Below are 26,665 nucleotides of genomic sequence, written 5' to 3' on the forward strand. Positions count from 1 at the left end.
TTGGGCATTGGTGAAATATTTTTTAATTTTTTTTTATTTTTTAATTTTTAATTTTTTTTTTTTTTTTTTTAATTTGGGTATTTGTGAAATATTTTATCACTGTAATTTACCCACCTTACCCATATGAATTAGAATATCGAAAAAATTATTAATGCAATGTAAATCTTGATATTAATGAAAAAATACAATTAAAAAGGGCAAACCCATTTCACAATAATAACCATGGCCCAAAAAACACCTAAAAGAATAGTTATATATATATATATATTGACAATTAATATAAAATTTAATATAGACAATTATAGTTAAATATAAAATAGTTAAATATAAAATATAAAATAGTTTAATAGTTAAAAAATGTTTTCCAGTGAGGACAAATTACTAGATTTTGGCCAAAAATATAAAATATATAGTTAAATACAATATAGTTAATTAGTCAAAAAATAGTTAAAAAACGTATTCCAAAAAGATCAAATTACCAGATTCTGACCAAAAATATAGATTATATAGTTAAATATTTAAATATAACTAAATGTAAAATAGTTAAATAGTTAAAAAATAATTAAATATAGAATAGTTAAATAGTTAAAAAAACGTATTCCAGAAAGGACAATTACTGGATTCTGACCAAAAAATATATTTCGGGTGAAATTTTGACTTCAATAGAGAATGCCGTTAAAAAAACAAAAAACATAGTTAAATATAAAATATGTATAAACAATTAAATATAAAATATAAATGGATAGTTTAATTTAAATCTAAAATACATGCAAGTAGTTATTCTAATAAAAGTGTCATATATTGAGGGATTTCTATAAAAGTAAAAAAATTAGAGATGATATATTAATTTTTTTTATTAAATCGTGTGCTAATAAATATTGTGGAACACAGGTAAAAGTAAAGTAATACTAAAAATATGTCTACATGGTATTTTTTATTAATTTCTTGATCTTTCCTTAGGAGGCCACTTTTAGGCTGAAATTTCCTTTAATGTCAATTTTTTTAGTATCTAAAGCATCCACAACTTAAAAGAAATGCATTGACACATAAATATGAAAAGAACTAATATATAAGAGGTGTAATATGTCTAGTGCTACATCACAAATAATAGTGAATTATGTCTTGAATCTTGAACCTGACTCAACCTCAAAATATCAACAAAAACTATAATAATGTGTGTCATCTCATGAGTCATATGCAATGAAATGAACCAAGTAACTAATGATTTCCTCTACCCCTCTTGCGAGAAAATGTAACAACTTTCCCTCTAGATGAAGAAGGCCCTGGGGCTGGGATTGGAATCTGATGTCCTTTAGAAGCTGAAGAACTAGAAGCTAGAGGAGGTAGACCACGTCGTCTACTGGTGACCATGGTAGTTGGTGTCACCTCCTCCACCTCCCCCCTGCAGCTACTACCCCCTCCACTACCTCCTCTAACCAATCAGGTGCCAATTCCATAATAGGCCTCTCGACCTCAACCCTCCATGCAGAAGTGGTGTCAATCCCATCCAATGAGATGGTGTCCCCATCAGGTATCCTCTCAAGTTGCCTCATCACAATTAGTGATTGCAGTAGACAGACCATGTCGTACGAGGGTCATAAATCATAAATTAATAATTATACAAGTAATAGATTATATTTTTTATTATTTAATGAATTCAAAAAATTAATTGGAAATTTTTTAACCTGTTGTGCGTCTTTGTGTGTTTTTTCAAATACACTCGAGTTCCACCTGCATCTGGAGGAGATACATGTTTGGATGAGCACTCGAATGCCAAGCTTTTGGAGATTGGGTACCTTGCCACCATTACATCTCCACCACACATCTACAATGAATAAGAGAAATATAAGAAAAAAATTGAAGTTTGAAAGTTGAAGCAAAGTATGAAGAGACAATGAAATTTGAAAATTGAAACAAACTAAAGCTTACCTAGCATTTTGGTTGTCCTATCATGGATAGCCATGTCAAAGCTAAATGTGCCACCTACCATCTTGTACATCTCCATTTCTTTAGAGATTTCTGCATGTTCTGCTGGAGATGACACCATCTTCTGAACACAAGTGAAGAATCCATCCATGACCTTGACATGAAATATGAAACCACAGGAGTAGCAAAATGCGGGGTTCAGGTAGATCCATCGCTCATCAATCACTCGCATATCAGTTGTTGTTTCCCAAACCCCTCATCCCCCTTATCATCATTATTTGTGAATGGATTCGTTGGCCCTTTTTGTGGCCTCATCTAAGTAGGCCCATTGCAGGCTTGTCTCCATTCAAGTAATTGAAAAACTTTTACCAAAGGTTTAGTAATGCTACACACCTCCTGCACTCCTGCCTAAAAGCTTTCCTGGTATGAAACTAGCTTGCACATGGCCTATCCCTCTAGTTTGCGGCTATATGACAAAGCATACCACTCATCTATAAGAAACACTCTCTTCACATTCCGCATAGAATTCAAGAGACATGAAAGAGATATGAAGCTAGTGGCAAACTGTATAATAGCAGGGTGCACCAACTCCTTGTTATTGGTGAATGTTCTCATTAAATGAAGCACAAATGCATGATTATATATAAATTTTGTAATGCTTTTGGATGAATCAACAATATCCTTGACAAAAGGAATTTTTCCTATGTCCTTCAATGTCAAGTCAATGCAGTGTGCAACATAAGGTGCCCAAAATAAGTTAGGATTGCCTCTCCATAAGCATCCTATTAGTGATAACATAATTTGTAGCATTGTCCGTTATGACTTGGACAACATTTTATGGACCCACCTCCTAAATGAACACATCCAAAAAATCACATAATAATCGTGCTTCTTTGATATGTGCATATGCATCAACAATTTTCATAAACATTGTCCTCTTGGGACAATTAACCAAGAAGCTACTAAGGGTTCTATCTTTATGATCTGTCCAACTACCCCACCTTAAGGGGGTGATCATGCTATATCTTACGCTTCACGATCTCATCCCCTTGAGCCCCGAGTGGTAAAATGAAGAAAATTCAATAAAAGATAAAAAGCACATGAAGAAGGGTGGAAAAACAAAGGTCGCGGTAACTCATATACCACGATTGCTCCCTCCTTCATTCATACACTCAAGGTGTGGGCCTTTCTCACCATAGCTACTCTTGTACCATGGCATGTGGCTTGGAGCCAATGTTTTAAGACTCCGACTCCGACTCCGACTCGGCCGAGGATTGACTCCGACTCCGACTCCGAAACGGTAATGACTCGGCCGCTCGATTTCAATGACTCGGTCGTTGTAAAAAATACATTAAATATTTATTTATTTTTTATAAAAAAACATAATTTTAAAGATTTTAAACATAATTTTAGAGATTTTCATTCATGTTTCCAAACACACCTACAACTGGAGTCCTTGTTGGCTGTGAGACTGAGGATGGTGATTGGGATCTGCATTCAACTGAACAACATGTTCAAGTTCAATTTGTGTCTCGATATCTAAATCTAAATCAAGATCCTCATCAAGATCAAACTCTGCTGGACGACTCTCCACTACCCAATCTCATGTTGGATCAATGTCTTCAACACAATGGGATCTGAATCAGGTCTTTTGTTCAGCAAATGGTTTCGTCTGAGCCGAGGTTGTATTGGACATAAACTAGATCATTTAACCGTTTTTGATTGAAACGGTTTCCTCTTTGTGTTACTTGGGAGCAGGAAGAAAATGAGCGGGAGCGACATTTTCAGAAGCTCCTGGTTTTGGAGCGAATCCCAAGAAGTTCGACAACCAATGTCACTAACATCAAGGTAGATAGAGGGATTGGTGCTCTTGATTAAATAAGAGTTCCATACCCTAACATGACAAAATTCAATGGAAACATTGCAATCCTCCAATCCTGAAATCCTGAAAAACTGATAAGTCTGCTGGATTTTGAATGAAATCTAAAATTCTACTTTCTCCATATGAAATCCAGTGAGGCCGAAACCACTCTCAAACATCCTGAGTCATTTCATGGTAATGTTAAAAATTTAAGTAAAAGGATGAAAATGAAGATTAAGGAGAATGTCACTTTTACTTTAAGAATTTAACATTACCATGAAATTCGAATAACATATCAATAGTAGAGAGAATTTGAGTGTGTTAAATAGGGTTTGGGAGGGGCAATGGACTCCAAGACATTTAGCAAATTCATATAACACCTTGGAGTCCAAACCAATCAGAAATCACCTTAAAAATCCATTAACAAAATATTAAATTGCTGTTTAAGTGTTCTGGGCCGGCTTTTTTGTGACTCGGCCGAGTCATAACAGAAACGGCCGAGTTGGCCGAGTCAGCGATGACTCGGCCGAGTCATGGCTAACTCGGCCAAATGTACCGTTTCAAAGCCGAGTCATGGCTGAGGGTATCAGCTCGTCAACTCGGCCATTTTGGTATCGAAACGGCCGTTTTTTAAAACAATGCTTGGAGCCTCCCCTTTGCCCACACTCTATTCCATCATTATTTCACACGACACTTTTCATTTGATAGACGTACCATGGACCTGCGATTCGCTTAGAGGTTGAAACCATCTAATAGGGTCCTTCATTAACCTTTATTGTCAAAGAAAGTAATACCAATACATTTTAAAAGCCCATTTGGAAGGGAATGCCATTATGAAGTGTGTTGAGAAATCCTTAGGGCAACATCAGTCATTTGTTAACTTGATTTATCTTTACATGACAATTATTTGAGATTATCTATGAAACCGGATTCGTGCCCCAGGCTTGTCATGTCCTGAATCCAGCGAATCAGACACGATTCTGGCAGATTCAAATCTGAAAATCGGGATTCGTCGTGTCCGATTGGGACATGATCGAATTTGGATCGTGTCTTGATCGAACACGATGAATCCTTATTTTCGGATTTGAATCCGAAAAAGGGATGCCAATCAGCGAGGCATTATAAAGGTAGTTTTTGCCTTTCTATTTGCACATTCACTTGTTTATTTTGCTGTGCATGTTTGGGAGCAAGGAGCAAAGGATGTGGGAGCATTTTCAAAGATATTCAAGCAATAGGTAAGTGCATTTCCTCTTTTTTTTTGCAATTTTATTATAGCAGTTTGCATGTTCATTTCATTTACAAATTTGTGCATTTTTTGTTTTTTGTTTTTGTTTTTACAACATTCATGGCTCAATCAAGGGCAACAGAGAAGGGGCAAAGGAAGGGGAAGAATGTCTCCATTAGAGATGCCCCTCCTCTCCCAATTTCATCAGGGTCTGCAAGTGTTCGCTCTATTGCAAGTGGGGCTGCAACAACTACTTCAAATGTTGAGGGAAGGCTTCCTCCTTAAGGTAAGAAATATCCCCTGTGGAAGTATGTCACAAGAGAGCAAGGGCCACCTAGCAAGGTGAAGGGCGGAGGCAATGTGAGTTGGAAATGCAGCTATTGCCACAATACTTTCACAAGCACATATTTCCTTATGAAAGGTCATTTGTTTGCTTTACCAGGTTGTGGAATTAGAGCTTGTACAAATGTCCCTTTACCAAAGAGGAAAGAAATGCTAAGAGAGTCCAATGTTGGTATGGTAAATGTGGCTGCAAAATAAGAAAAACCAAGAATGATGACCCCCTTCCATTCTTGAGGAAAAGCAGCAACAAATTTCCATTTGAGAGTTTTGGTGGGGGATAAGCAACAAAAAGAAAGGCAAAAAAGAGGTGGAAAAAATGCTTGAGCCTATTAAAGCATCATGGCCAACATCTGGGGTTAACATTGTTTTTGATGGATGGACAGATCCAACACGATACCCACTCATCAACTACATGGTGTCTTCCTTGAATGGTCCAATTTTCTTGAAAGCAATGGATGCACTTGGACAATACAAGGATGCACAATATATGGGTGAGTTGTTTATTAAAGTTATTGAAGATGTAGGTGTTGATTCTTGTGTGCAAATCATTACAGATAATGCACTTGTTTGCAAGGCTGCTAGCATGATTGTGGAAGCTAAATATCCACAAGTATTTTGGACACCTTGCATTGTCCATTCATTGAACTTAGCACTGAAATCTATTGCTTCTGATGTGCTTTGGATTGGTAACATTATTGAGGACGCACGACATATCCTTAACTTTGTACAAAATCATACAAATGCCCTCACTATCTACAAGGAGTATAACAATCTATAATTGTTGAAGATTGCATATACATGGTTTGCCTCTTCATTCATCATGTTGAAGAGGTTGAGGGAGGTCAAGACTGCTCTTGGGGTCATGGTTATTTTAGAGTTTTGTAGTCTCTAAAAGAGTGAAGGACACAATGTTAGATGATGCTTGGTGGGAGAGGATTGATTTACTTATTCAGATCATGTACCCTCATGTACCCTATCATTTCTTTGCTTCGATTTGCATATACAAACCAACCCATCCTAGGAGAGGTTTACGAGGGATGGGATTCCATGATTGAGTCTGTGAGGAGCATTATTTTACAAAGTGAATGCCATGAGTATGAAACATCATCAAAGGCCTCCTTCACCACTATACAAGATATTCTTGTCAGCAGATGGGATAAGAATTGCACACCTTTACATTGTTTGGCTCATTCATTGAACCAAAAGTACTACAACCATGAGTGGCTGAATGGTGGACCTTCCTGTAGATTTCCTCCTCACATGGATGGTGAAATCTCACAGGGGAGGAAAGATGCATTCAGATGGGTTTTTGAGGATTGAGCATCCCTTGGTGAGGTGGAGGATGCCTTTGCAGAGTTTTCCACTGGCATTGGTCAATTTGCAGGATATGATTTGATTAGAGACCGAGGGCTAAGAAGCCCTATTCTTGATGGGCAAATCATGGGGCAACAAGCCCTCCTCTACAACAGTTATCCATGAGGCTCCTCTCTCAGGTGACTTCATCCTCTTTTTGCGAGAGGAATTGGAGCACATATGGGAATTTGTATAGTGTCAAGAAGAGCAGGCTTGAGCAATCTAGGGCAGAGACAATGGTGTATGTGCACACCAACCTTTGTCTTATTTACATGCAGAGGGATGAGTGATTGAAGGGAAAGACAAAGATGTGGGATGTCTTTCCTGATGATATGGGTCTGAACAACAGTGTTGAGTTGTAATTGGCCAACTTGGATCTCAATGATCTGGTGCTAGAGCCTGTCAGATTTGAGGATGGTGATACTGTATAGGGTTCATCCTCCACACCAACAGATGCAAAGATGACTTTGGATATAGAGGAGGAGGATGCAACAGAGGAGAGCAGTGGTGACCATTATGATGAGGATAACGATGTTGATTTTGATGATGACTATGAGGATTGATGACTCATGAGTCATGAGCTGCCTACTGCCTTGAGGCTTCTATACTTGTAGACTTGTAGTTGTTTTGTATTTGCTATTTCTATTTGCCATTGGCATTGCACTACCTATGTAAACAATAACACATTTTGATTTTGATGACTTAATGAGAAAATTATAGTATCTTTATCTTACTCTCTTGTCTTTCTCCTATTGGATGATTGATGAATTGAATATGTATTATAATTTATGATTTATCATTTATGTCACAATTGTATTTGTAATTTTGTATGCATAATGTTACTTTGTAAAACTTAGATCGATGTTTGAATCAATGAATTTGTATCATGAATGCGAATGTGTAAGTAATATCTAATTTTTAATATATATATTTTAATAAAATAATATATAATGTATTTGAACTGTTGATTTTTAGTAGCATCAGATGTGCTCTAGCCTTGAAATTTGGAGGAGAGGCTAAGGCACATGAGATCTCCAAGACCCAGAAATTGTTTTTAGAAATTTCACTCGGATGAAGAGTAATTAAAATAATTAATATTTTTAATGGGCTCCTAAATCTAAACTTGGAAAATAAAAATATGAATGGTTATTAATAAAGATAAGGGTGAGAAGCTTCTAAGAGACGAGGATCAAGTCTGTTTTAATCTTAGTTGTTGATTAGAGACTTAATCTCGACCGTTGATACATCAACGAAAAAAGTATAAGAGGAGACTTGAGGATCATTTGGAGACACACTAGCAGATACTCAGTATCTCAAGGAAAATCGATTCTCAAGAGAAGGAGATCGATTTTAGAGGGAGAGTTGTAGGGTGGAGGAAGAGGAGGGCATCAACAATAGGAAATGACAGAGGAGAAGGTGACGCAGGGATAGTGGGTGACAGTTATAAGAGGAGACTTGAGGATCATTTGGAGACACACCAGCAGATACTCAGTATCTCAAGGAAAATCGATTCTTAAGAGAAGGAGATCGATTTCAGAGAGAGAGTTGTAGGGTGGAGGAAGAGGAGGGCATCAACAATAGGAAGTGACAGAGGAGGAGGTGACGCAGGGATAGTGGGTGACAGTGCAGAGAGACACAGTCCAGAGGAGAGATGTAGGCTTCATGCAGGTTGACGCTGAGGGACGTAGAGCCACTCAGAGCCACACAAAGGTGATGCAGGGTCTCCAAAGCGTCAAAAAGTCTCAAAGGGAAGTCTCAGGTGTTTTCTTTCAGTTTCTCTGTAAAATCATTCTTTGTAAAAGCAATTGCTGCTGAAGATTAATAAAGCCCTCATTTGTTGCATTGGTTTTCTTGCATTGAGTTTTTCCAGGGACAATTGTCCATAAATTGCATGTATTTTTTTTTGGGTAATTGTGTGATAACTGCAGTAGAATTTATTTTAATATTTGCTGAAGGGATTTCGTAAATAACTTATGGTGAATAATAAGTAGGTGAAATAAATTAGTTGCTGCAGTAGAATTTCAGTTTTTTAAATTTTCACATGGTATCAAAGCAGAGATCCGACAACAGGAGAGGAAAATCAACTATGGGTCTTGATCAGCATTTAGTTGCTTCCCGTCCATTTCTATAAGAGTGGACATCACTAACATACCCCTACCCGAAGTTGACTGATCCAAACTCCCAATCTCTGGTACGGGGGGGCCACCAAATAATTCCAAGAGCATGATGCGTACGCATCCACTTAAGGGGACTCACACAAATTTCCAGAAGAATGCACAAGGGACATGAATTGCGATTATCTATGTTAGCTTTTAGATTGGAAGAAGAAGTCGCTTGCTTAGCAAGCTTTGCCTCCTCTGATGTTTGGTATATAGACAGTGGAGCTTCCTGGCATATGATAGGAATCCGAGAATGTTTTTCAGATTATCTGGAAGAAAGAATGAATTTTTAGATCACCATGGGAAATAAGGCCAAGTGTACCCCAGTAGGAAAAGGTACTGTAGTATTTCAAACCGAAGCAGAAGAGTGGCTTTGAGCAACCAATGTGCTGCATGTGCCAGGATTGGGGATGAACTTACTCTCTGTATATCAACTTCAAAACAAGGGCTATGATGTTTTTTTTCATTAAGGAGAAAGTATATGTCAAACACTTGAGTTGGAAAAAGAAGGCCCAGATTGGAATCAGAAGTAACAAGTTGTACATGCTACAACTAGAATCACCAATGGCATTGATAGGCAGTAATGGAGACAAAGATTTGAATGAACTATGGCACAGGAGGATGGGACACTTACACCATGGGGCTCTGAGAATTCTCAGGAAAACAGTATCAGGAGTTCTAGAACTAAGTATCAAACAAGATGATGTATGTAGAGGGTGCGCTCTGGGCAAGTATGCCAAAACAACGTTTTCCAAAAGTAACAATAGGGCTAAGAGTGTGCTAGGATTGATACACTCAGACATCTGCAGACCGATGCCCACAAAAGCTCTTAGTGGTGCCGAATACTTCGTCACCTTCATCAATGATCATTCCAGGAAGACTTGGATCTACTTTTTGAAGACAAAGCACAAGGTTTTTCGTCGATTCAAAGAGTTCAAGGCTCTAGTGGAGAATCTGACAGGAAAGAAGATAAAAGTGTTGTGCTCAAACAATGGTGGAGAGTATGTTGGCAAGGAATTCACTGATTTTTGCGCTAAGGAGGCATCAGAAGAGAGTGGACAACTCCCTACAATCCGGAGCAAAATGGAGTAGCAGAAAGGAAAAGCAGAGGATTATTGTGGAAGCAACTAGGGCAATGTTGTATGATCATGATATGCCTAAATTTTTGTGGGCGAAAGCATGCAGCATAACAGTTTATGTCCAGAACAGGACTCCATAGAGGGCATTGGGCAAAATCACTCCGGAAAAGGTCTTCACCAGGAAGACACCTTAAGTCAGTCATTTCAGGATATTTGGGAGTTTGGCATATTGCCATATACCCGAAGAAAAGAGAAAGAAATCAAATTGCTGAGAAACGATATCTTGTGGGATATAGCGAGAATGATAAGGCATATAAAATCTATCTTTCAAGGAGTAGGAAGATAGTAGTTCAGCGGGATGTAAAGTTCATGGAGGACAGAGCTTTTAGGAAATCCTAAGAAATGTCTTTCGAGGAGCAGTTGAAAGATGAGCCATTAGTCCAACCACTTCGACCAACAGAATTAGTACTAGAAATTCTCCTGAAGACAAAGCTTCAGAACAGGAGGAATCTCAGGAAGAAGAAGAGCTGATAAATGTGCCTACTACCAATGGAAGAACGAGCCGAGAACTCCGACAGATTCTATGAGATGCGGAGGACTTCATTTGTGCACCTAGGAATAATAAAAGGGAGCGAAGACAGCCAGACAGATACCAGGCCTTAGTAGCTCAGGTTGGGGGACCTTCTAGTTTTCAGGAGGCTGTTTAGCATCAAGTATTGGTAGATGCTATGGTGGAGGAATACAACTCTATAATGGTCAATGATGTCTGGGAAGTAGTACCTAGGCCTCACAACAGGTCAGTGGTAGGTTCGAGATGGATCTACAATGTCAAATATGCTATAGAGGACAGTGTGAAGAAATGAAAAGCCAAGTTTGTGGCTAGGGGGTATGCTCAAAAGGAAGGGATAGACTACGAAGAAACCTTCGCCTCAGTAGCTAGGTATACGTCTATTAGAACCGTGATATCTCTTGCAGCACAGATGGGGTGGGAGATTCATCAGATGGATGTCAAGATGACATTCTTGAACGGGGTAATAGAAGAGGAAGTATACATTGAACAACCAGAGGGTTTTGAGACACATGAGAAGAAATCTCATGTATGTAGATTAAAGAAAGCCTTGTATGGGCTTAAACAGGCACCTAGAGCATGGTACAATCGAATTGATGGCTACTTGCAAAAGATTGGGTTCGTCAAGAGTGACGCAAACCCTAATCTCTACTATCTTGTCGTAGAGAATGAGCCTCTAATCCTAATGTTATATGTGGATGATCTTTTCGTAACAGGATCATCCAGGCTCATCAAAGACTGCAAGAAGAACTTAGCCACAAAATTCGACATGAAGGATTTGGGACATATGCATTATTTCCTGGGATTGGAAATTTGGCAGCAGAAGGGTGGGATCTTCCTTGGACAAGAGAGATATGCTACAAAGATCTTGAAGAGATTCAAGATGCAAGACTGTAGACCTATGGCTACTCCAATGATCACCAAATGGAAGAAGATTGATGCATCATAAGATAAAGACGTTGATCCCACCTTGTACAGGCAGCTTATAGGGTCCCTGACGTATCTGGCCAATGCCAAGCCAGGCATTTGTTACGCTGTCAACACCCTCAGTCAGTTCATGGTGGAACCAAGAGGGTGAATTGGGTAGCAGCTAAACATGTTCTCAGGTATATACAAGGAATAGTTGAGCATGGAATATTGTACACCCGAGACAATGACATCAGGTTGAGTGGGTTCACTGACGCAGATTGGGCTGAAAGTTCGATAGATCGGAAAAGTACGACTGGGTACGATTTCAACATTGGATCAGGAATGACCTCCTAGTGTAGTAGGAAACAGAAATTCGTGGCTCTGAGCTCAACTGAAGTAGAATATATGGTAGCTAGCAAAACTTCGTGCGAAGCCATATGGATTAGGAAATTGCTTGTGAATCTGTTCAGGAGAAGGATGGAAGCGACCATAGTATCTTGTGTGATAATCAGAGTTGCATCAAGCCCTCTGAGAATCTAGTATTTCATGATCGGTCGAAGCACATTGATATCAGTGTCACTTTGTCAGAGACCGTGTCCAACAAGGAGCTGTACAGTTGAGGTACACTCCTATAGGAGAACATGTGGTAGACATCCTCACCAAGGCTCTAGGAAGAGCAAAGTTCGTTTATTTCAGAGAGAAGATGGGGATGGTGAAGAATCCATTTTAGTAGCAGAAATGGATAAGTGTTGGGAGTTGCAGTGCAGTAGTTAGCAGTGGCAGTGCTATGGGAAACATAATGCAACATATTGAGAGGGAGCTGCAGTACAAATGTAGCAGTGGCAGTGGCCGTGTCATGGGCAGCAGTACAAGAAGCAACAATGTAGTGGTTGTGGGGTAGCAGGTCAAGCATCAGCACATGTACCGATGCTGAAGATCAGTGTGATGCTTCTATGGTTAAAGCATTGAGCACATTCCTTGCTAAGAGGGAGTGTTGATTTTTGGTAGCATCGGATGTGCTCTAGCCTTGAAATTTGGAGGAGAGGCTAAGGCACATGAGATCTCCAAGTCCCAAAAATCGTTTTGAGAAATTTCACCTGGATGAGGAGTTATTAAAATAATTAATATTTTTAATGGGTTCTTAAGTCTAAACTTGGGAAAATAAAAATATTAATGGGTATTAATAAAGATAAGGGTGAGAAGCTTCTAAGAGATGAGGATCAAGTCAGTTTTAATCTTAGCCATTGATTAGAGACTTAATCTCGGCCATTGATACATCAACAAGGAAAGTATAAGAGGAGACTTGAGGATTGTTTGGAGACACACCAACAGATACTCAATATCTCAAGAAAAATCGGTTCTCAAGAGAAGGAGATCAATTTTAGGGGGTGAGTTGCACGGTGGAGGAAGAGGAGGGTATCAACTGTAGGCAATGACAAAGGAGGAGGTGATGCAGGGACAATGGCAGACAACGCAAACAGAGACGCAGTCCAAAGGAGAGACACAACCCTCACGATGCTGAGGGATGCAGAGCCACACTGAGCTACACTGAGTGACGCAGGAGTGGGAGCAGGGTCTCCAAAGTGTCTGAAAGTCTCAAGTGTTTTCTTTTAGTTTCTCTATAAAACCATTGTTTGTAAAAGAAATTGTTGCTGAAGATTAATAAAGCCCTCATTTGTTGCACCGGTTTTCCCGCATTGGGTTTTTCTGGGGACAATTGTCCAAAAGCAACTGTGTTGATATGATTGGTTCTTGTGCATGTAGTTTTTTCTTTGGGTAATTGTGTGATAACTACAATAGAATTTATTTTAATATTTGCTGAAGGGATTTCGTAAATAACTTATTGTGAATAATAAGTAGGTGAAATAAATCAATTGCTGCAGTAGAATTTCAGTTTAGAAACTTTCACACGAACGTGTCCTGTTTCGGGGTGTCAACATGTCTGTATCTGACGCTTGAATCCTCGTATCCATCGAATCTCGAATCCCCATTTTAGGTGACTTAGGAGATTATATGTTTGCTTCTTTATTAATGTTTATATTCTCATCATCAAACAATTGCCAAAAACTATGAAGATCACAAAGCAAAGAACACGAGATGCTGGCAAAACCCTTCTCTTAGGGGAAAACCCAACTAAAATTCTCTTCTTCTTCAAGAACCAATTCAAAATGAGATGACCAAGAGCTCTAGACCAACAACAAGACCTCCTCCATCCAGCAAGCCAACCTTCTAACCATTCTTCCTTCATAAAGACAAAGATGCACAAGTCAACAAGCTTTAGAGTAATGATTCTCATGGCTTGGCCATAATACCATTGTTAACAATCACAATTTGTTGTAAATTAGAAAATATCACAATATATCAACAATATATTGTGTGGAAATGGAAATTATCGGCCAACTCTTGAAAATTTTGGATAGTTTTGCTAAGTTTGAAAAGGCTGAGCAGGGGATTGAAAACAAATGTGTTACTCACTGTTACTTTGGTCCATGATAGCACTAGAGGGAGGATTTTTTGTTTTTTCTTCAATATTTGAAATACACACACACACACACAAATGTTTGCCAATATTTTCTGATATTTTCCCTAATGGCAATGTCAATAAGTTGATTTTTGGACCCTAGGCAATATATTTGTCGACTTCATCTTTGCAGCTTTGTTATTTATAGATGAGTGAACCAATGTCTTTGTGATTGCTGAATCAAAGTCATGCATTCCAACATTAGTTCAAGTTCCCAACACATCATCATTTCGTAGTTGCTTCTTTATAAGGATGTTATTCAATATTTTCTGTTAAAATAATTTGATATGCACTACTGCATTGTTCTAATTGATGTGAACCTATGCAATTGTTGGACATAGAAAGTTGAGATACTTATCAAAACAGTCGAGAAATCTTCCATGCACTAAAATCCATGGATCTAAGTTGCTAACGATGGTAATTTATATAAGGGTGCCTACAATGTGTTTACATTGTAATTGTGGTGGATCTATCCAAATTTTATGATTTTCCAATCCACTGTTTGTTTCATGCTAGTAAGGAGTGGTGCATATGATTTATTGAGGTTAACCATTTATTCTCATTGTTATCCATAGAACAAGTGGCTTTCAGGGCATTGCAACAATGGTATGTAAGCTACATAATTTAACCGGGCACGAAAACCACTGCTTTGGTCTAGTGAGCAGGTCTTAAAATGTCACTGCTTTGGTCTAGTGAGCAAGTCTTAAATTGTTTTTAATAAACATGATGAAATCCGCTATGTTGCCGCAAGACAAAGAATTTTCTGATTTGTTGAAGGAAATGTAACTAGGCTAGGTCTTCATAAATGTAATTTTGATATTTGTACTTATTCAAGAAAAGATAAATTAATTTTATATTATTTGTCAATGGGTTTCTTGCTCATTGAAAATAGGTCAAGCACATTTTGAAGTGCTTCTAGAGAGTCAAAGTCAAAATGTAATTATGATGAGACCCTTTGAGGGCATGTTACATCATGTATGTCAATGTACAAGGTCAAGGGAACAACTCCAAGCAAAGTCAAATCCTCTCCTAGCATCAACGAAGTCTCCAAGTAGCAAAATAATGAAGAAAAGATGAGTTATAGCAAAATTGTCAAGTCGGCCTCATGGACAGTCATGTCAGCTTGAAGAGGAGGGACAAACCTCTATTTATAGAGGTTGTCCACTCCTCAAAAGGACAACGAATTATCTCTGAAATTAGCGAGGGTATAAGGTAGTAATAAGGACGAAGTAAGCTAAGTTAAGGGGTTTACAAGGGCAGCAAACAAGGAGAAAGAACAACAAAGGAAAAATAGACGTGTTCTAGGGTTTCTACAACCACACGTGCGAAGTTAAAGGAGGATCCTTGTGGTCATTACAATAGTAACAAATATATTGATTTTGGGCTAAGAAACAAGGACAATAAGGTCTCCCCAACCAGCGAAGAAGAAGGAAAAGACAACGAGGAGAAGGAGATTGTTTTAGGGTTTCTATTCACACGTGCAGCAAGTAAACTTTGCAGATTTGACAATAGTTGAAGGCAACAACATGAATAGCCTCATTCAAATGTGTATCTAGGTCTACAAGGTATACAAAGGAAAGTGAAGAAGACTCTATCTATAACGAAGTAAAGAAGCCCTAATATTCTAGGGTTTCCTAACTTAGACAAGCAGCAGAAGAAGGACGAAGTGCTAAGGAGCCAAGTGCCGGAAGACAAAGTTCCATGTGCCGGAAGTTATAGTGCAGAAAGAGGAAGGATTTGACTTATGCTTGGAGGATGTCCTAGTCAAGGGTCTAGGGTTTGGCAGTTGTTCAAATAAGAAGCTTCAATAAGAGAAAACTTACAAAGGGTTTTCCTCTCAAGAGTGGAGGAGAGGTTTTTTCCTTGGTAGAGAGCCAAATTTTGTGTTCTTGTTATTTTATTTTGGTAGTAGTTTGATGAAGCACACACTTATGCACTAATAAGAAAAAGAAGAAGCATAAGCTGACAGGAAGAGTAAAAAGACTCCACAAATTGTTATCAAACAATGAAAAATCATCACAACACTACTTTGCCCCAGATTCTTCAACATGGTATCAGAGGTAAGGTGACACATCAAGGAAAGGGCAACTCAAGAACACTGATCAAGGAGAAGCATCTACAAAGTTGAAGCATCAAGAATAGAAGTCTCAACCACTTCAAGGACAAGAAGGGTCTACAATTCGTCATTCATCAAGTAGATCTAGAAAGCTAAAAGAAGAGACTTATAGAAAGGCACCTACAAAGAAGAGCAGATTGAAAGAAGACCTACATCAAGCTACAAGTCTTCAAGCAAACCTCATCACCAGGCAAGTCCACTTGAAGAGGGCAACTTGAAGGACATCAAGATCCAGGGAAGACAAGCCATCAAGCTTTCAAGGAGGAAGCAAATCCATTACATCTCAAAATCTATCAAGTACATATCCCCTTCTGAATATATTTCAATGTCTTTTTGCAAGGAAAGCAATAAATTGGTAGGTACCAATATCTTTCTTGCATGCAAGAAGAGGACTGATCTACTACTCAAGGAGAATGAACTCCTAAAGCATGTCAAAGGGAATATCACTATCCTTGCTAACGAACAAACTCAAGCCTTAGCCAAGTACAATAAGGATGAGACAAGAGCTCAAAGGATTCTGATAGAGTCAATCAAAGACTCTTTCATTCCTTATGCCTCCATGTTTGAGACATCAAAAGAAATTTATGATAAGCTAGTAGAGCTATTCTCGGTATCCACAATCAGAGAAGTAATATCTCTGAGGAATGAATTATACAAGATGAAGATAACAATGGAAGGAATAGCTCCATATTTCATGAAAATCTCTGAAATGAGAGATCAACTTCAAGAGCATGGGGAGGTCATGCCTGATAGAGAGATGAAAATTGGTGTACTCAATGCTCTACCTGAGGAGTGGGGAAACTTCACATCAAGCAAATATGCCAAGAAGTAAGCAACCATTCTCAGTGAAATGTGGTCTCTATGCATAACAGAGGAAACCAGACTCAAGGCAAAAGAAGATGTCGGATCAAAGGAGAAAGCATTTGCTACCATGGCCAAAAGAAAGGGTAAATTTGGCAAGTTTGGTCCACGAAGAACAAACAACAAAGACATGTCCAAGATCCAATGTTTTGGATGCCAAGAATATGGACACTACAAAAGGGATTGTCCTAAGCTTAAGAAGGACAACAACAAAAGAAAGAGGGAAGAAGCTCACATAACTCGAGATGAAAGCAGGAAAGTAGCAAAAGAAGGAAGATCCTCTGGATCTCTACTATGACTAGGTCAAACTCTTTACTTCTAGAGGTCTTTCAAAGTTTTGAGTACAATAGGAGCATGTAGGAATAAATTAAATTGCAAGGCTAGAATCACCCTCTAGAATCTAGCAGCATGATGTACATAGAGTTCTAGACACTCATGTAGAGGTAGCATTTATGATAAGAACAAAAATACATAAGTAGAAATATCTTCTAGAATATAGGAGCATGGCAGATATAGGTCAAGGCATTCATGTAGAAGAAGCATACCTAGTATAGGACCTCATTCATGATGAAAGAAAAATTGATCATGATAAGAATCTTAGAAGACCTACTTCATCAAAAGAAAGGAAACATTTGCAAGGAAAGGATCTTTAAGATCCTATGATGGAATCTTCAAAAGAAGGTTCATGAACCAAGGCAGATGTCTCATTGGGAATCCCATTCATGGGATTCAAGAAAAGGGATGATATGCAGGGAAGCTAAGATGAAGCAAGAAGGGCCACACCAAGTTCAATCAAATGAGGCAAGGATGATCAAAGGAGAATCAAAATGAGGTACGTATGCATCAAAGTTTAAGTCATGTTATCATTTGTATATTTTTGAGTCATGGGTATAGTTCTATAACATGATCAAGCATGAAAGAATCTCTTTCACCAAGAACATGCTCGAAGGCATGCACTACAATGCGATGAAGGTCAACAAAAGAATATGCTCACATAAGGAGCATAAGATTGCTAACTAAGAAGCAAGAAGAAATGTTGACAAGTCTAGAAAGCAAGCGATGAAGGAATGCTCTCACAAGAAGCATTAGATGGTTGACCTACCTATCTGAGGAGAAGCAAATGAAGAAAAGAGATCAAGCATGTGAAGAACACCATGATCACTGAGAATCAGTCTTTGACAAAGGCCTTGAAGATATCTCCCGAAAGAAGGCATGACAACTTTGATAAAGAAAGGACCCTTGACACTTATGAAGGCCTTGGAGATACAAAAGGTGTAGATAATTGATTCTACTCTACAGAGATGTCGTGATGAAGAAGCCATCCAACAAAAGAAAAAGCAATGTTGAAGCAATATCAAGATGAAGTCATGGTGGGCTACTAGGTCAAAGCATGTAACCTAGCAAGTACTATGAAGCATCCATGAGAAGAGTATTTTGAAGCATGGACAAGACGACAAAGGAGTAGCCAAGATGACAAGAAAGCCTGATAGTCACATTCCACGAAGCAACGACATGACAAGCCAAGAAGGAAAGTGATCAATGGATGGTTCCCTACCTAGAAGAAGTTCGAACAAAGACTTCATGACATCAAGAAAGAAAGGAGATCAAGTAGCTGAAGGACCCACGAAGAAGAAGTTGTTAATGAAGGAAAGAGTCTCTAGTCAAGAGGGAGCTCTGATAGGTCCCTAATCAAGAGGGAGTTTTTGGGTCACCCTTGATCACAAAGGAGTGACAATTGTGTTTTCCATTTCATGGGTCATGCACTAGATCAGGACTAACAACTGTAAGTCTAGATGAAGGCCATGAATGGAAATGTAGACACAAGATAGACACAACATTTTTGTCTTCACTTGGGAAGAAATAATGGGAGGATTAGGTAATCATCTGGCATCTGATACTCTTTGAGGATGTGTAGGGCATCCAAGACAAGAGTAGGCAAGAGGACTGATATTCTTTGAGGGCTGGGAACCCAAGATAAAAATAGTCCTAGAAGGTCATACTTGGAGAACACCTAGGTGGGTATGTACCTTGAGAGACAATGATGAAGGTGTCTATAAATCATTGGTCTCGCCAGCATTGTAGCTCATGGTCTCGTAAAGAGATGGAGCTGTTAGTCAAGGCCTTGCACTATGACAATGCTGATGGATATGATGCTATAATAGATGGATTACAAATCCGGTTTCTCTTATGTGAATTCTTCAAGATTGAAAATTGCCAAAACTCTTGTAATGTTGTATGAATACTTCCCTAGTTAAGAGGGAGCGTTGAAGGAACTGTAACCTGGCTAGGTCTTCATAAATGTAATTTTGATATTTGTACTTATTCAAGAAAAGAGAAATTATTTTTATATTATTTGTCAATGAGTTTCTTGTTTATTGAAAATAGGTCAGGCAAATTTTGAAGTGCTTCTAGAGAGTCAAAGTCAAAATGTAATTATGAGGAGACCCTTTGAGGGCATGTTACATCTTGTTTGACAATGTACAAGGTCAAGGGAACAACTCTAAGCAAAGTCAAATCCTCTCCTAGCATCAACGAAGTCTCCAAGCAGCAAAATAATGAAGAAAAAATGAGTTATAGAAAAACTGTCAAGTCAGTGTCATGGACAGTGATGCTAGCTTGAAGAGGAGGGACAAACCTATATTTATAGAGGCACCCCACTCCTCAAAAGTACAACGAATTATCTCTGAAATTAGTGAGGGTATAAGGCAGTAATAAGGAGGATGAAGTAAGCTAAGTTAAGGGGTTTACAAGGGCAACAAATAAGGAGAAAGAACAACGAAGGAAAAATAGACGTGTTCTAGGGTTTCTGCAACCACATGTGCGAAGTTAAAGAAGGATCCCTGCGGTCATTACAACAATAACAAATGTCTTGATTTTGGGCTAAGAAACAAGGACAATAAGGTCTCCCCAACCAATGAAGAAGAAGGAAAAGACAACGAGGAGAAGGAGACTATTTTAGGGTTTCTGTTCACACGTGCAACAAGTAAACTTTGCAGGTTTGACAACAGTTGAAGGCAACAACATGAATAGCCTCATTCAGATGTGTATCTAGGTCTACAAGGTTTACAAAGGAAAGCGAAGAAGGCTCTATCTAGAACGAAGTAAAGAAGCCCTAATATTCTAGGGTTTCCTAACTTAGACAAGCAACAGAAGCATGACGAAGTGCTAAGAGCCAAGTGCCAGAAGACAGAGTTCCATTTGTTGGAAGTTATAGTGCAGAAAGAGGAAGGATTTGACTTATGCTTGGAGGATGTCCTAGTTAAGGGTCTAGGTTTTGGCAGGTGTTCAAATAAGAAGCTTCAATAAGAGAAAACTTACAAAGGGTTTTCCTCTCAAGAGTGGAGAGGTTTTGTCCCTAGCAGAGAGCGAAATTTTATCTTCTTGTTATTTTGTTTTGGTAGCAGTTTGATGAAAACACACATATGCTCTAATAAGAAAAATGAGGAAAAGTAAAAAGAATCCACAAATTGTTATCAAGCAATGAAGAATCATCAAAACACTACTTTGCCCTAGATTCTTCAACATGATTGATCATCGTGTTCATTAAATGACCCAACATGTCTTTGGACTTCCGAATGTCCTCATGCTTACAGGTCTTGGAATTCATCACTTGAAGATTCTATAAGAAGAAGAATTCGTTTGGGTTTTCGTCTCAAGTTAGAGAGGTTTTGGTCCTAGCTGATCACCGACATCTTGTGTCCCTTGTCTCATTGTTGTTTATATTTTGATAATTGTTTGATGAAGAGAACACTATAATAATCAGAGCTAAAGAAGAAACTAATCAAAAGAAGTAAAAAGTATACACAAATAGTTATCATTGCTATAGAAATCACCTCTTGTCTCTGCCCTAGATTTCTTAACATGGTATCAAAGCTAAGGTGACAAGTTAAGAAAGGGCAACTCCATAAGGGACATTAGAGCACTCAAAGACCAAAAGGGCATCAAAGGTATCAAAAGAAAATCCTCTCATCTCCAAGAAGACAAGGCATCATCATCTGCAAGAAAAGTATCAAAACCGTAGATCAATCAAAGGAGAAGTTTACACTAGAAGCATTCTTGGTATCCTCGCTCATCATATCATCACAAAGGAGACCTCAAAAGAATCCTATCTCTACTCAAATAGAAATATTTAAGCATCTTGAAGTCTACTCATCCAAGGAAAGCAAGATCAAGAACATTGTCATCTTCATCAAAAGATCTAAGGTGATCTCCCTCTCTTTGGAGTCAAGGATCACTTTTGAAGAAAACCATCTTCATTAAGGAGTTTTCTATTATGTATATTATCATCAAATTCAGGAAGGTAGCAGGTTGAAGGAGCATCTTCACAAGTAAGTATATTTATATCTACATCTGAATCTGTCAAAATGTCTTTTTGCAAGGAAAACAACAAGTTGGTTGGGGCTTCAAATTTTCTTGCATGGAAGAAAATGACAGATCTGAACCTCACAGAAAATGAGGTCATGAAACATGTCAAGGGCTCAATCTCTAAACCTCCAAAGGAAGATGCTCAAGCACTTGCAAGGTATATGAAAGAGGAAGTAAGGGCTCAAAGGATTCTCGTAGACTCCATCAAGGATCCCTCATTCCCTATTTATCTAAACTTGAAATATCAAAAGAAATATATGACAAAGCTTGTAGAGTTGTTTTCCATAAGCACTGCAAGGAAAGTAATCTCATTAAGACAAGAACTCTACAAGATGAAGATAGCAAAAGAAGAAGGAATAGCTTCATACTTTATGATGATATCTGAAATAAGGGAACAACTACAAGATCTGGGAGAAATAATGTCTAACAAAGAAATGACTACCATAGTACTGAATGCACAATAGAAAATTTCAAGGATGGAAATTTATTTTAAAGTCTATAAATCTTAGCGAATCTCACTAATGTCTAATATGAAAACTATAAAATGTTTGTTGATATCTTTATAAAAATATAAAAATTTCTAATTTTTTTATAGGTAGAGTCCATAGTTTTGGCGATTTTTAGGGTAAAACAATTTTATACTGTAAAATTTGGGCGAATTACTTTTAGAAGAAATAAAAATTGGCGAATCTTTTTTTTTTTTTGGAAAAACCATGGAAAATTAGCCCACTTGTGGATATTAACCCTTAAAATTTTTCATGGAATGCACTACCATAGGGATGGGGTAACTTTCCATCAAGCATATATGGGAAGAAGGAAGCTACTCCATTCAAAGATCTATGGTCACTATGCAAAATTGAAGAAACCAGGTTGAAGGAAAAATCTGATGTAGGATAAAATTAGCAAACACAAACATACGCTGCTATGGCAAAGAGAAAAAGGAAGTTTGGGAAATTTCGTCCTCAGAAACGAAAGAGGAATATGGCAAAGGTTCAATGCTATGGATGTCAAGATTATGGCACTACAAGAGAGATTGTCCTGAGCTCAAGAAATATAACAACAAAAGAGGAAGGAAAGAAGCCCATATCACTGAAGAAGTGGAAAAAGCTGAAAAGACGAAATCCAAGGAGGAAGTAAAAGATCTCTACTATGATTGAGATAGTCTTCCTCACCTAGTCCTTTTCAAGTTTTTGTTTCAAAATTTTTGTTGTGAAGTATAACTATCATGGTTGGAATCATTAGAAGCATGATAAGATGCATCATAGGAGATGGTATCATAGAAGCATACAATTGAAAGCAAGAGCTCGTAACATCATCATAAAGAAGCATGAAAGATAGCTGAAATAGAAGTCTATGGATGTCACCTATAAAAGAATGTAGCTCCTGGTAACCTCATTAGAAGCATAATGAGTACTTATGGGAAAAAGAAAGTCATCTAGTATAGAGCTCATCATACATCATTCAAAAAGAGCATTTGTAGGATGAGGATAATCAAGATCCTCCATTAAAATCTTCATTGAAAGGTTCACCTGCTGGAAGAAGCAAGTGTCTCGTTAGGAATTCCAACTTATAGGGGATTCATGGGATGATGGTATGATGACAAATGATGTGAAGCAGGTCAAGGGATTGAAGTTCTTTCAACCAAGGAGGTTGCCAAAGGAAGACTAGATGGCCAAAAGAAAGAGATGAGGTATGTATGCTTGTACTTGATAAAATAAAGTCATATGGTTGCAGATATTATGGATAAGTGATCTACCTCAAGAGCATGATCAAAAGATAGGATCTCCTCCTTTGAAAGGATGCATGAAGGCCTGGTTCACACATTGACTATAGATGAAATCAACATAATATGTCCTCATATGAAATATGAGGTGGTTGGCAAAGTTGAAGGAACTATGATTGGAAGTTCTTGGGAGGAAATGTGTGAATAAAGAAAGGAAGAGATCATGAAAAATGCAACTATGGAGAAGGCAACCAACATCCAAGGACTAGAAGATTTGACTATGATATCTCCATGGGAAAATATATGAAGATCCTGATAAATTCTGAAAAAGAAAGAGACCCTTGACATTGTATATGTTTTTGGAGATGTGTCAATATATATGCAGAATTTTGATGCAAACAAGGAGATGTCATGGGGAAAGACCATCACAAAGGTATTTTTGATTTAATGTTCATTTTGTATTTTTGAACAATATTTGGATGGGCTAATGCAAGGCTGCCAAGGGAAGAGTTGTAGATGTCATCTACAACTGATGTTCATGTGGTAGGATGAAAGATCCTAAAGGAAACATGACATAAAGAAGGTAGCAAGGCATGAAGGAAGGCTAGATATGGATTAATGGCTCACTTCTTGATGAAAAGAAGGATGACATGACTAACAAGATTCATGAATGAAAGTGATGGATGGTTTGTGCCCTACAAGAAGTCCCAAATAAATGTAGGCTCCATATCATAGAAGAAACTCATGACATCGAAGGAAGGATTCCTACAAGCAACTGTTTGTCCCATGATCTCCACCTAAAGAGTTGCTGGAAACAAGTCCCTGGTCAAGAGGGTGCTTGTCAGGGCCCTGATTAAGAGGGAGCTTGGGTACATTCCTTTATAGGAATCGGTACATTCCTTCATTGGAATGGGTATATCCTCCCTAGTTAAGAGGGAGATATAGAATGGAGGATTGGGTAAGCATTTGGCCTCTGATACTCTTTGAGGATGTGATAGGGCATCCAAGACGAGAGTACTCATAGAGGACTGATATTCTTTGAGGACTGAGAATCCAAGATAAGAATAGTCCTGGTGGAACATACTCTAAGAGAACACGGGTGGGGTATGTTTCGAGAGAGCCAATGATGAGGGTGTCTATAAATCATTGGTCTCGCCAACATTGCGCTCTAATCTTGTGGAGAGATAGAGCGGTTAGTCAAGGCCTTGCTGTATGACAACACTAGATGATATGATGCTAAATAAATGGGTTACCAATCTGACTCTTCTTGTGAGAATTCTTCAGATTGAGAATGTCCAACTACCTTGTATGGATTATGAATACCTCCCTAGTTAAGAGGGAGTGTTGAAATATGTAACTAGGTTTGGTCGCCATAATGACACGTGTAATCATGATTTTATGTAATTGATGTAAAGAAGAAAAATAAAATTATTTATGATATGCATGAATTATATTTATAGATGAAGCTCCCATTGTGAGCTATTAGGTTTGGTGATTAAATCATAAACTCAAATTGAGTCAATGTTATGTATTGAAGACCCATTTGGACATGTTACATATTGTAAAAGAGAATTTATTTGAGTCATAAAGCCTCCAAGACCTCGTCACAAGCACTCATTGAAGTCAGCCTTCCAAAGGAGCTAGAGATTATTCTAGAAGGAGAAGTTGTCCTAGGCACAAGCACAAGTCGACTTATTTTTGCATGGACAGGGTACTATATAAAGGAGGACTCGTCCTCACTTGAAGACATATTCAACAAGCATCTGGAATCCAAGAAAAAGTGCGAGAAACACTAGAAGGAAGCCTCTCATTGAGCAAAGAAAAAGAGAAGAAGAGCGAAGAATTTTTGGCATTGTTTTTGGGTCATCTTCCTCACACGTGTGACAGAAATTAGGGTTTCTGCAGTAAGGTCATATCAGTCCTTGAAGAAGCCAAGAAAGAGGTCACTAAACTAGCATTCTTGCTAGCCGAGATCACAAAGGGAAGTCTCCAAGTCAAGTGAAGAAGGAAAGCATCACCAAACTCCTCCAATCAGCTCACACGTGCAAAATTGTAGTGGTTTCAGGCAGCTGAGAATTGTAGGACTGTGGAAAGAGGCTGAATTTCAGAGAAGCCAAGAATAGAGGTACAAGAAGTCAGTTTGACTAGTGTTGACTTGGACAAGAAGGATAAACTGTTTAAAAGGTCTTGTGACTTGGCCTTGGAGAGGTTGTTAGGTCAAGGGTCTTGGTCTTGGAATTCATCACTTGAAGATTCTATAAGAAGAAGAATTCGTTTGGGTTTTCCTCTCAAGTTAGAGAGGTTTTGGCCGTAGCTGCTCGCTTGCATCTTGTGTCCCATGTCTCATTGTTTATATTTTGATAGCTGTTTGATGAAGAGAACATTATAATAATCAAAGCTAATGAAGAACCTAATCAAAAGAAGTAAAAAGTATACACAAGCAGTTATCATTGCTATAGAAATCACCTCGTGTCTCTGCCGTAGATTTCTCAACATTTGTAACCTCTTAGAAATATCAAAATCTTCTGCTATCACTCCTTTTCGTTAACAAATTTGCATATGAAGTTTCAACCTTAAGCATTGATTCATAGCTTATAATCATTATTTTTATTGGGACATTTACTTTTTATTATTGAATATAACCATGAGAACTTTATTGTATTGGTCGTAGAAGAGTCAGGGCACAATTTGTCTGCTAAAAGGACGTCAGATTGGTTGAATTTTGTCTTTTTTTCTGTTAGCACTGGATTGAACATACAATTATTATGAGCTTCTCTTTCCTATCTCTTGATGAGGATTTTTTTTACTTTATGGATCTTCGGACCACCATAGAAAATAGAGTATTACTGATGAGTTTACTAGTACCTCATTGAACAGGCTCTTAAAAGGTCACTGAAAGAAGATACTATGGATTATTCTTATTCACCTAGTACACCCAGAAAAAGAACTCGATCTATTGCTGCCCAAGAGACAGGAGTAAACGAAATATGCAGCCTAATCTTTCATCGACAAGAAGCCTCAGAAGGAAAGGTTTGTTTACTTCACCTAAGCACACTAATGATGGGACTAGTGAGAGTGAATGTGAGGATGATCGTAATCAACAGAAGAGGCGGCAACTTAGTAGCAATGGTGTGCTGCTGAAAAGGAAAAGAAAAATCGTGTAGGACCATTGCAAGTCGACATGATACAGATTCTTTCGCGGCACAATCTCATATTGGTATGAGTTCATGTAAATCTTTCATAATTGTAAAGCCTCTGGCTCTAGGGAATTTTAGATTAATCAGGAATTATTCTTGCGGTTGGATGCATTTTATGTAAATAATCTGTTTATAATGGCAAAAATGAAATTTATTTTGTATCATATTTCTCTGTATTATTATCTACGTTTCAGCATTGTATCACATATTTTATAAATTGTACAGCTCTACCGTGGCAATATCAATTTTCTTTGCTTTATTTGTTTGATACATGTTATTCATGTAACCTTTAGGAAAAGATAGTAAACTGTTCTTGATGTATTGAGTGTTTTAGTTTATGATATCATTTGTCATACAAAGTACTTTACCTGTAATGATATTAAACAGAGATTTTAAAGACAAGTGAAAACCATTCTCTTAAAACTACGTGAATTTATTATATAAATTGCGGTAGTAGTTG

General features: G+C 38.0%; 1 protein-coding gene across 2 annotated transcripts in view; it reads left to right on the forward strand.

The window, feature by feature from the left end:
* The window catches only part of LOC149253129 (sister chromatid cohesion protein SCC2-like), a 360,249-nt gene extending 333,880 nt beyond the window's left edge, over window positions 1–26,369 (forward strand). For both annotated transcript variants that reach the window (XM_089459872.1, XM_089459873.1), the window contains exon 28: window positions 25,886–26,369. In XM_089459872.1, the coding sequence (XP_089315998.1) occupies window positions 25,886–26,149 (264 nt within the window). In that variant the 3' untranslated portion in view covers window positions 26,150–26,369. The remainder of the gene's footprint in view (window positions 1–25,885) is intronic.
* The last annotated feature ends 296 nt before the right edge of the window (window positions 26,370–26,665 follow it).

This window comes from Pinus tabuliformis, chromosome 7 (assembly GCF_031772625.1).
Source record: "Pinus tabuliformis cultivar Carrire ecotype Pingquan chromosome 7, CPIR1, whole genome shotgun sequence".
NCBI classification, from domain to species: Eukaryota; Viridiplantae; Streptophyta; class Pinopsida; order Pinales; family Pinaceae; genus Pinus; species Pinus tabuliformis.